The 12,355-nt window shown below is 33.3% G+C and overlaps 1 protein-coding gene across 1 annotated transcript in view; it reads right to left on the bottom strand.

The window, feature by feature from the left end:
• Positions 1-1,464: 1,464 nt before the first annotated feature.
• Positions 1,465-12,355, bottom strand: part of PRELID2 (PRELI domain containing 2) — a 37,595-nt gene continuing 26,704 nt past the window's right edge. Inside the window, exons 2-4 of the mRNA XM_044659868.1 lie at positions 4,780-4,837; positions 3,447-3,520; positions 1,465-1,629 (exon numbers count right to left, since the gene is read on the bottom strand). Coding sequence (XP_044515803.1) covers positions 1,465-1,629; positions 3,447-3,520; positions 4,780-4,837 — 297 coding nt within the window. The remainder of the gene's footprint in view (positions 1,630-3,446; positions 3,521-4,779; positions 4,838-12,355) is intronic.

Raw genomic sequence — 12,355 nt, 5'->3', positions numbered from 1 at the left:
TTACCAATCATATAAATTTGAAGTAAAAAATCTGTTTTTATGCCTGAGAAAGAAAGTCATGTATTCCATTCTGACCCATACTCTCCCTACAGCTTTTGAAGGCAAAACATTCCATGTTTTAAACAGAGATGGTACCTTCTCAAATCATCTTTAGAAGTCCATCCATACCCAGAAGTAACCTTTCCAGGAAAAGATCATCAAACCCAATCTAAAATATTTTTAGGGAAAACATTAGAGAATTGATCAGGGAATAACAGGATGTCAGAATTGAAAGGGACCTCAAAGATTACATAATCTAATCTCTGCATTTTCAAGGAGGAAATGGGAGCGATTTATCAATAGTTACATCAAAACTCAGGGGGCCTGACCACTTGTCTTATATTTTTTCAATAAGCCACACTAGAGTTAATTATATTTCCACAGGAGAAAAGAAATCCTGGAGTTGAAGGCAAAGGGGAAAATAAAATGCCAATAAAAATATTTTTAAAAGGCTTTGGAGATATTCCAAAACAAAAACATAAAGGAATAAGGTTTCTAAAAAGTTATTTCCCTGGAATTTCCAGGCCAAAGTGTCAAGATTTATTTCACTAAGGAAAGCTCATCCAACAGGAAAAAAGTCTGAGAAATATCAGGTTAAAATGAAAATATATTCCTGTCTAAAACTGAATTTTTCTGCTTAAAATTAGAAATTCTAACTGCTACATTTTTGTGCTACTATGTAATAAGAAAAACTTTATTCATACATGCAGATGGTACTGTTATCCCTAGTCTATGGTTTCACCAAATGTAAGACATTTGGCTCACCTGAGAGTGTGGATTGCTCAGAGCAAACTTATCCTTGCTACTAAGGAATAATTTGAAATGCATCTTCTTTTGGTAGCATATGAACAATATCATCTTCTCATAATGATTATCACAAAGCACTGAGTATCTTATTATTATTTTCTAATCATATGTACATTAACAGAATGAGTTATTAGAACTATGGTGTAAGTGAGAGGAATCATGGCAAAGTGGATAGAGAGATAAACTCAGAGTCCAGAATACCTGATTTCAAGCCTTGCTTCCAATATATACTGGCCTGATGACTATGGCTAAATCACTTAATCTGTCAGTAACCCCAGGAAATTCCTTAAATGACAAACTGCCAAGCAATTACCAGTATGCATTGGGTTAAGGGACTTTTCCTCCCTGAGAGTTCCACATACCAATGAAATCACAGGTTCAGATCATGACATAAGTAACTCAAATGGACAGGTAATAAATTTAGCAGTCTAGTAGAAGCTTTTTAAAAGCCTCTCTCTTCAAGGGAATGTTAAGAGGTAATTTCAAAAGGGATTAATATTATAACATTCTTAGGGGTAAAAGGTCTAATTCAGAACAGAATGTTACATGCATAAAATTAAAAAGGGGGAAGGGCAACAAGAAAAAGTAAAAGAGAATAGAGGGAAGAAGGAGGGGATCTTACCAATTTGGATTTTCCAAGCTTTCCCTGAAGACAGAATCTTCATTCATGGATGCATATTGAGTCCAAGTTAAACAGTGACTTCTTATAATCATATTTCTTTCTTGAGGATTGAGCCACGATTCCTCTTCTAACAGGATATTTGGCACTTTTAAAATGCTCACCTGTCCAACAAAGGGATGGTAACTTCATATCTTTGCAAAGAGGCCACATGAAAAGGAACTAAAGAGGTGCTTTCAGTCTTGGATAATTAAGAGGCCACATAACTGTTAAGCACAAATGACACATCTCACCAATTGCTGTAAGTCCTTGATAATCAAATGTACTTTGACCTTAATAAATGCTGGTGAGGACATGCAGATGGCCCAAGATTTATGCAAGCTGTGTGGTTCCCTGGCCAGATTTCCCTAATCACTAAACACTAAGTAAATTATCAGCCTATTTCATGTTTCAGCTCTAGCTTGGTTATGGCCCTCTTAAATTGATGGATTCTAATAGGACCCACTTACAGACCATCACATGCAAGATAATATCAGGTAAAATATTTTCTTCACTTTAGCCTCTGCCCAATACCTGGAAATTTATGCTTTCCTAAGTGGAGGAGATATGTAAAAAATTAAAAAAAAAAACAGAAACGTACAAGTCAGAAGTATCTTAAATAATTTAGGGTTTGAGATGTGTGATGAAGTTGAATGCATTTTTGAATAATAGATTCAATATGTGTATTTAGGACAATGGAAGCATGCACTGTATACAAAAATCATTCCTATCACACTCTCTATATACAATGCAAAACATTTTACCATCTCAAAATAAAGAGAAGTTCATTGCTAGAATAAGGTATAGGCTCTCCTTTTATTAAAGGTCATTTTTAATCTTTAACATAATCTTGAATTTTCCATAAAAAAAAAGTGGCAGGAGCCACTGTTTTTCTACCCACTTATACAACACAGCAATTCAATTTCAAATCTAATCATTTAGGGAGCACAGCTTGGGTTTGTATCATATAAAATCAATTCAAGTTTTAAATGTCTATCAGAATGCTCTAATCCCTGGTTCTTAAAATACTCCCAACAATCTATGCCCCTTATGGCACAAGCAATATGAGAAAAAAAACTTTTCACTTACCTTCTTCCAACAAAGTATCAGCAATGTGGCTTTAAGGGGTTTCAAAGAGAAAAAATAATTTTGCTATCATGAAGACTTTTGTCTGTAACACAATTACTCTATAGATAACATGAGTATAACAAAGATTTAAAGGAGAGCTCCAAGAAGTAGGGTACCATCTTAAATACTCCTTTTGTCATCCCTGGCCACGAGTTTAAAAAGGAAGTTTATCATGCTTTCTAAAAGGTCAGACCAAATCTGTACAACTTTTACACCTCAGATCATTTTTACATAAAAAGAGTCACTTTTACCCTTTGGTAAAAAAAATGTAAAATCCAACTCACTCATGCAATATGTCTCCTATTTTGTTAAAACTAATTTAGAGCATCTCAACATCTCCACAAAGGAGCAAAAAAAAAATAAAAGGAAAGTACTTGAAACTTAAGGAAGTTGAGTTAAACCAAAAGTTTTATTCCTTGATAATGAGGATTTACAAGATGTTAGAATTTGGGAGATTGACTGGTCTCCTTTCCATACAAGAAAATGTAAGTACTGGACAAATTCCCATTTTTCTGAATAGCTGAAGGACAATTTTTCCCAAGGGCAAAGGGGAAAGGACATATGAATTTTTGTACTAATATTTTTCCACTATATTTCTTTGAAAGCACTGGTCTAGGGTTTAAGACCAGGGTTCTAGTTCCAGCTCTAATACTAACTCATGATATAAACTCAGGAAGGTTAGACATACTTCAGACCTTAGTTTCCTCATATGATTAGCTTGGACTAAATGACTTCCTATAATTCTATGACTAAATGGATCAGATAGGGAGAATGAAAACTAATGGAATTCCAAGTAAACAATTTAATTTGTTACCTTTCTTAAAATTTCTGGAATTACATTCTGACAGACTGCAATCCTCTTTCTGTAGATGATCCCTGTTGAGGCATCTAAAAATAATAACAATAATAATAATAATAATAGCTAGTATTCTGCAGTGCTTTAAGATTTGCAAAGTGCTTTACAAATACTAGCTCATTTATCCTCACAACAACCCTGGGAGGTAGGAGTTATTATCCTCATTTTATAGAAACTAGTAAGGCAAAAGTTAAGTAACCTGCAAATGGTCATAAAGCTAGTAAGTACAGGAACTCAGGTCCTCCTGACTCCAGGTCCAAAATGTGTCACCTAGTTCTGGGGGGAGGAGGAGTAACTAAGAAGGGGAAAGTGGTATTTTTATCTTTCATGTCAATTAAGTAAATTCTCAGATATCTCTGTATAACTGTTCTATGGCAAAGTTTTAAGCCCAGTTTAACTTCCCTAGATCATAATTCTGAACCACCATATTCAATTAGTATTTTTCATGTGAAGGATAATATGGCGAGATGGAAATAGCACTGAATTTTGAGGGAGGAGATCTGATTTCAGGTTGTAGTTCTGCCATTTCCTAGTCACTTGAGCTCTGTTACCAAAGCAACTCCATAAGATACAAGTTGTAGAGTAAGTGTCAATTTGCATTGTTCTCTATGTAAAGAGAAGTCACAGGTCAATGATACTTACAATAAAAGCACAAGGACACTTATACTAACTACTTCATAGGGTTGATATAAACTTTTAAAGTGTTGTAGATATCTAAGTTATCATTATTATCAATAATGCATCTTAAAGCCAAAACAAAAAGAGAGGGAGAGAATTTTTTAGTCTCTACCATTTTGAATTATCTGTGTCATTGCATTTACTATTGACATACATGACAAAATGTAACCACAATTAAAATAATTAAATGAAAACACTGAGAATGAGAATTATATGCATGATTAGAAAAAGCACAGGACTGGAAATTGGGAGATACTGTTCAGTAAGATATTGTCTCTATTATCTATCTATTATCTATTATTATTAAAGATAATATTATGATATCATCAGTGAAATTAGAATCAAGTCCTTGTCACTAACCAGTTAAGTGACCTCTAGCAAACACAACCTATATTTGGTGGATGAAATCAAAGTTGATAACAATAGAACAGAAGATTATTCACTCACTGTTACCAGTAGAAAAAGTCAAAAGAAACTTAACTGTCATAAATTGTTGATTATTTTACTGTTAAAAATCCATTAGACCACAAATTCATCTCTTGTGTTTAATCTCTCTTTTAAAATAAAAATAACAACCATCGATGATCTCATAACAAGCATGCCCGCAGCTTACCTGTTCGTTCTTCCACAATTCTCACAGCAATCACATTTTTATCCATGGAATTAGGGTACTAAGTGAAAGAAAATAGAGTAAAAGTTATTGGTTACTAAAAATAGACATTTCTGTTTATAGAATCATTAAATATTTTCTAAGAATTATCTGAGTAAAGGCCACTTTTGATCTAATATTTTAAATTTGCTATCCAGCTGAAGAAAGGATGGTTTTTGGTTTAAAAAATTAACATACATTTCTTCATGCGATAACATCTACTTTTATTATGAAATAACCATAATTTCAACTTGGAGGATATTTATTCAGAAATAATTTGCTAATTGATTATGTTCATCAAATAGATGATAATCCCAAAAACAAAGCAAAACAAATTAGATAATAGAACCACTTCCAATAGATGGACAGGGTCCACTTATGATACATTCAGAGAGAAGTTATAATCTCATCACTACCTGATTGTATGTCTCCAACATCTTCTCTCCCTACCTGAAATGTAACCATCAGAACCACTATTTTGGGAGTAAGGAAAAGTTAAGAATTTATAAGCAGAATGTTTTCATTAAAATATGCTATATGAGAGAATAGACATGAATACACAAATATCCTCTTCATATTAGGGACCATGGTTTATCATTTAAAAAATACTAGAGTGTGTGTGTCCTGGAGGAAGTCACTTAAAAGGGTAAGATGGTAAGCAGTTCTGTAGGACTATAAGTTGTCTTGGTAGAGTTTCCTTACCTGGGTATTCCCAATGTCAATGAAATCACAGGTCCAGTCCATATTCTTAACTTTATCCCAGATATCATCTTAGAAAGTTGAGTAAATAAGACTATAGGACATCTATGTTTTAGATAATATGCCATTTCAAGAATATTGAGAGATATTTTGGAGAGAGGATCTTTTCTTGGCATGAAGAAGAAATAGACAGACCAATGTATGTGAGTTCCCCTGGCCTTTCAAGGAGAAATCACTCATATATTTAGAGCTAGAAGGGACCTTATAAGTCACTGAGACTAACCCCCTCATGTCATTTTACTTTATTAGCAAGCATTCATTTTTTTCTTTTATCTTCCTTGTTCTCCATTCCCCAACCCTTAGCTCCCTTTGGGGGAAAAAAAAAGGAGAAAAAAGAAAAACAAAAATACTGTAACAAATACACCGTCACATGAAACAAATTCCTGCATTGGAATATATGATTCATTCTATATCTTGAATTCATCACCTCTTTTTCAGTCTTTACAATGATCAGAGGCCTTAAGTTTTTCAATGTTGCTGTTAATGCATGAATTGTTCTGGTTCTATTCACTACATTCTTTATTAGTTCATACAATTTCCAGGCAGGTTTTTCTAGGACCAACTCTTTCATCATTTCTTATGGCACACTAATACTCCTCTCCATTCATATAACAATTTATTCACCTACTCTCCCTAGTATATGAGTAGCCCCTCAATTTCCAGTTATTTTCCACTGCAAAAAGAGTCAATATAAATATATTTATTAATAGCTAGAATTTTGAGGTAGCTACATGGCACAGTGGATAGAGTACTAGACCTAGAGTCTGGAAGACCTGAGTTCAAATCTTCTTTCATATATTTACTAGATGAAGTTTGAGCAAGTTACTTAATTTCTGTTTGCTTTAGTTTTTTCAACTAAAAATTTGGGTTAATGATAGCACCTACCTCCTAGGGTTGCAGTGAGAATTAAATGTGATGATAATTTTAAGGTGCTTATTATAATACCTTTACATACTATTATTATTATTATAGTACTTACTATGTGTTAGGCACTGTCCTAAGTGCTTTATGAATATCATCTCATGTAATTCTCAAAATAACCCTGCAAAGCAGATACAATTATTATCCCAATTTGACAGCTAAAAAACTGGAACTAACAAAGATTATATAACATGTGTAGGATTTAAATTAATGTCCAATACTTCAAGTATTATTTTTATAAAGTTTATTATCTAACAAAATAGAACCAAATACATACAAAATAACTAAAAGGTAATTTGGGAGAGAGAGCACTACCATTTGGGAGAATGAAGAAAAGCTTCATGCAGAAGATAACTTCAGAAGCTGCTTGTGGCACAATAGAGTATTGGGCTTGGAGTCAGGAAAATTTGAATACAGATCCAACTTCAGATATTTTCTAGCTGTATGACACTGGACAGGTTGCTTAATCTGTTTGTCTCATTCTCCTCAACTGTAAAATGGTGATAATAATAATACCTATCTTGTAGGATTATTATGAGGATGAAATGTGATAATATTTAAAATATGGTAATATATAGATTGTATAATATGTAAATAGATGAAAATATGAAAAGTGTGCTTAGCACAATAACTGGCACAGTTTTCACTCTATAAATGCTTATTCCCTGGGGACAGCTAATTGGCTCAATAGATCGAGAACCAAGTCTAGAGACTGGAAGTCATGCATTCAAATCTAGTCTCAGACACTACCTAGCTGGGTAACCCTGGGCAAGTCACTTAACCCACATTACCTAGCCCTTACCTCTTTTCTGCCTTGTAATCAATAAATCAGAAAGCGTGAGTTTAAATAAAGAAATAAATATTATTCCCTTCCCATTCCTCCCTCCTTCCATTCTGTACCCCAGAAAATATACTTCAATGACAACCTAAAGGAAGAGGCTCTGAGGCTGAGGTAAAGAGGGGATGTCTTCTAGAAAGAAAAAACAACAGTCACTTCCCTCTCCAGGACTTCCTTTCCTTATCTGTAATCTGAGTGGCCTGAACTACCTCAATCATCAAAATCATTTCCAGCTTTTTCATTTAATGTCCTTAGATCACTTTCAGATCTAAAAGTCCATGTTCTATTTTCTAAGACCCCATCCAGCTCTAAAATTCTAACATTTTGTGAAATCTAACAATCTATGTTATACAAAGCTATTCAGAAGGTCAACATTCTTTGGCACAATGAAAAATGTTTTATAATTCCCTTAAGGTGTATCATCCCACATCAAGAAGAGGATGTGGACTCGAAACTACCACACCAATGCAACCACCAACAATTTGGAAATAGGTCTTGATCAAGGACACATGACAAAACCAGTGGAAATGTGCATCAGCCTTGGGTGGAGGGAGTGCGGGGGGCGAAGGGGAAAGGAGGAGCATGAATCATGTAACCATGTTAAAAATGATTATTAATAAATGTTTAAATTTAAAAAAAAAAAGAAGGACAATTATTTTAGATAAACCATTCTGAAATTTGCTCAGTTCCTCTAAAGAAAATGTCTGAGGGAAAAAATAAAAAATTAAATCATTATAATAAGATAAATAGAAATAATTAATGTACAATGGTCCAAAGAATTTCCATTAAAATTCGTTATGTTAGCATACATATGCTGAGTGGATATTATAAACACATTATAAGAAAAAGAAGGAAAGAAAAGGATTATTAGACTGCAAAGCAATGAGAGAAGCAGGAAAGGTAATCTATCACTCAAGAAGCATGGAAATAAAATTATTATCTGAAGCACCTTTCAAATTCTGATAATTTCTCTGGGTTACCCATCAGTGAAATTCTATCACAGAATAACAATCCAAACATTTGCCTATATTTGGTTGGTACTTACTAAAACTTCAGATTAATTTAAGAACCGGAGGAAATCACAAAATTACATTTCATTATACACTCAGGTCTCATGCATAACATGATGCTTTGAAATAACAAAATTAAAATGAGAATTTCATTACCAAACAACACTGGGAAGCACATGCCCTAGTCCAATCATTGGCAGAGATTCAAGTCATTTTCTACATAAATATTTTCAAAAAGCCAACTATATTAATTGGAAAGAAACAATTTGCCACACAATAAAGTAAAAAGTAAAATTATTCAGGTTTATTTTTAATATATTCACGAATAGCTAAATAAAAATTATCTGCCTTTTATTTTACAGTCTTTTTTAAAGTTAGAAATTACTGTACTGAGTCTGTTAGCAACATTGCAAGAAATGATCTGTTGCCATCTTGTGGTAACTTAAATATTTGAACATTACCTAAATTAAGGAAAATTTATCTAAGAGCTGATAATGAAAGAAAGGAGCCATGTGGTTGGTGGGTATGTACAGATATAAATGTATGTGGTGATTTTACAGAGAAATTATTACCTAACTATTACCTAACATCTACCAATTACCAACAATTTAGTAGGCAACTGGATTGAAAGAGCTTCTTATTGTATAAAGGTTCTTGGTACCTCAAAGAATTGTTTTTTGTTTAATCAGAATTTAGGAAAATAATGGACATGATCACTGTGTGTTATTCTGTTCATATTTAAGAAACATAGGTATGTATATAATAATATACTTGAATGTACATGTGAAGGGTATAGAATGTACTATGTATAAATGTATCACTAAAAAAGTAGAAAATGTTTTTTCTAAAAATGCTATAATGTAACAAATTATGGAGGTGGATATTATTACTTATATAGAGTAAATATAGATGAGGAACTAATAAATTATGCTTTTATGTATAAATAGGTAAGTCAAAATTTTAGAAAAAAGCATCTAATGTTCTTTTTACATAATAAGCAGTTATTGATTAGCTTAGATTAGATTATAATAAAATTTTGTAAGACTATATTCAATTCAACAATGGGGATACAAAAACAGAAGTGAAAAATATACATGGAAGATCTGCTTCACTACAATCTATTCCCAATAAGGTCACCAAATTGATCAGATGCAAAATCCTTCGATGATCACCTATACCATTCCATGAAAGTCCAAAACTAAAGTCAAGAACATGAGCAACCTATCCCAGTACTTTTCCAACTTTCCAGTCTTACATCACATTATATCCTTCCATATTAACTAAATTTTCACTAAACTGTATTAGTCAGCATCCCTCAACTATTTGCAAAGTCTTTCTCATCTCCATGCCTTTCCTTATACAATCCTTTTCCATGTCCAATTCTTCATGAACCCATTTAGGGTTTTCTTGACAATGATACTGGATTCCTTTGCTTACAGCTAATAAGTGTTTGAGGGCAAATTTGAACTCAGAAAGAGGAATCTTCCTGACTTCTTTCTGTGAGTGTATGTGTGTGTGTCTCCCTGTCATGAGTTCTACAAGGGTTGAGAGATAACCATATTTAATCTTTGCACATTCCTTACTTCCTTACTAACACAGTAAATTTGCACATAATAAGCATTAAAATGCTTACTGAATGAACAAATGAATTTCTTAGGCCAAAAACAATGCTTTTGTGTAGAAAAGAAATTATTTTGAGAACAGCTTAGAGGGAAAAAATGGAGATCTTAAAAAGTCAAAAATTCACAGGAACAGAAAGGAATGATCTAGGATCATTTTCACATTATGGATTAGAAAAGTGGCACTGAAAAGTGACACAATGAAATAAATGCCACTTGTTGCTAAATTGAAGAATCTGGATCCAAATCCAGATCTTGTCTCCTAATCCAGTGTTTTTCCTACTTACTATATAATGTATAGCTTCTGAGCTTTTTTATTTTTAGAAAAAAAGAAACAAGAAAGATTAGAATAATAATGATCCACTTTTGTTATTCAAATTATAAGTTTAAGAACATTCAAAAAGTAATTATCTAGTATTTCTAAATGTAGAATAAATATCAACTTTTCAAAAGCCTGGAATTCAATGAACCTTCATCCGAAATAAAAAAATGTAAACCATTACTAGAAAATTCATTGTTTATACCCCTCCAAGTATGATTTTCAGAGATTTTTTTAATAAGATAAATAGATAAGGCTGTTAACAACAGTAGTTGCTACTGGATAGTCCTGCATACAGTTCAGTACAATTGAAGGAGAAATAGTTCTGGACTAAGCGACTCTTGGTCTGAATCATTACTATTAATATTATGTGGCATTGGGCAATTTACTTAACCTCCTTAAGATTCAATTTCCTCATCTCAATCAGGCAATTATTATTTATTAAGTGCCTACTATGTGCCATTCAGTGTGGTAAGCACTGGGAATATAAAGAAAAGCAAAAGAATGCCTTCTAGATCACAATCTTACAAAAGAGACAACAAGAAAACAAATATAAAAAATAATCTATACACGGGATATATAAGAAATAGTTGAGAGGAATAGAATTAAGAGAGGGCAGGAATAATTTCCTGTAGAAGGTGGGATTTTATCAGGGACTAAAGGAAACCAGGAGACAAATATAAGGAAGGAGAGCATCCTAGGCATGGGGGATAGCTAAAGAAAATGCCCAGAGATGAGAGATGGGAGTGTCTAATTTGAGAAACAGCAAAGGGACCATGTCATTGAATTGAATTGTGAATGACTTTAGGAAGTGGAGAGTAAGAAGACTGGAAAGGTAGGGGATGGGGAGCCACTGGTTATGAAGGACTTTGAATACAAAACAGAGGATTTTAGACTTGATCCTAGAGGTGATAGGAAGTCACTGGAGTTTCTTGATTAGGGGGGATGAAATGGTCTGACAAGCACTTTAGGAGAATCACTATGGAAAACAGACTAAAGTAGAGAAAGACTTGAGGTAGCAAAACCAACCAGCAGGCCATTGCAATAGTTTAAGAATTAGAAAATGAGGGCCTGTACCAGGATGATGGCAGTATCAAGAGAGAAGGGAATATATTCAAAATATGTTACAAAAGTGAAATCTAAAAGGCCTTTGAAACATATTAGATATGGAGAGTGAGAAATAATGATGAGTTGACAATGACACTTAGGTTGTAAGCTTGAGAGACTGGGAGGATGATGCTGCCCTCAACAATAATAGTAAAGTTCATAAGTTGGCAAGGTTTAGGGAAAAAATTAATAAGTTCAGTTTTGAACATGTTGAGTTTAAGATTTCTATGGGACAAACAGTAAGATATTCAACAGGCAACTGAAGATGTTAGATTAGAGATCAGTAGATAGCTTAGAGATAGATAAGCAGTTTTGAAAATATTTAGTATAGAGATGATAGTTGAATCCATGTATGCTGATGAAATCACCAAATAAAATAGTATAAGAGAGAAGAGAAGAGACACCAGGCCAAAGAGCCCTATGAAACACTCGCAGTTAGTGGTCATGACTTAGATGAAGATCCAGCAAAATAGCCTGAAAAGAAGTCAAATAGATAGAGTGAAAACCTGAAGAGAGTAATTTCCTCAAATCCTAGAGAAGAGAGAATCAAGTAGAAGAGGGTGATGAAAACAGCAAAAACTGAAGAAAGGGTAAGAAGAATGAGAGGTCATGGAATTGGCAATTAAAAGATCATCGACTACGTTAGAGAAAACAGTTTTGGTTGAATGACGATGTTGACAATGAGATTGTAGAGAGCTAAGAATATGGAGAAGAAGAAGAGTTATCTGTAGAAGACAGCCTTCTTAACAAATGACAGAAGAGATTTGGGATAATAGTGGGTATAGAAGGGTCAAAAGAATGGTTTTTGCAAATTAAAGAAATATAGGCATGTTGTAGGGAGTAGGGAAGTAACCACTAGACAAAAAGAGATTGAAGATAAGTGAAAAAATGGGGATGGATAGAAGAAGCAATCTGCTAGAGGAGATAGAATGGAATGGAATCTTTTATTCATCTTTTATTCTCCTCA

This window comes from Gracilinanus agilis, chromosome 2, assembly GCF_016433145.1.
Source record: "Gracilinanus agilis isolate LMUSP501 chromosome 2, AgileGrace, whole genome shotgun sequence".
In the NCBI taxonomy this organism is placed as follows: domain Eukaryota; kingdom Metazoa; phylum Chordata; class Mammalia; order Didelphimorphia; family Didelphidae; genus Gracilinanus; species Gracilinanus agilis.
This window is presented reverse-complemented; position numbering and strand designations above follow the sequence as displayed.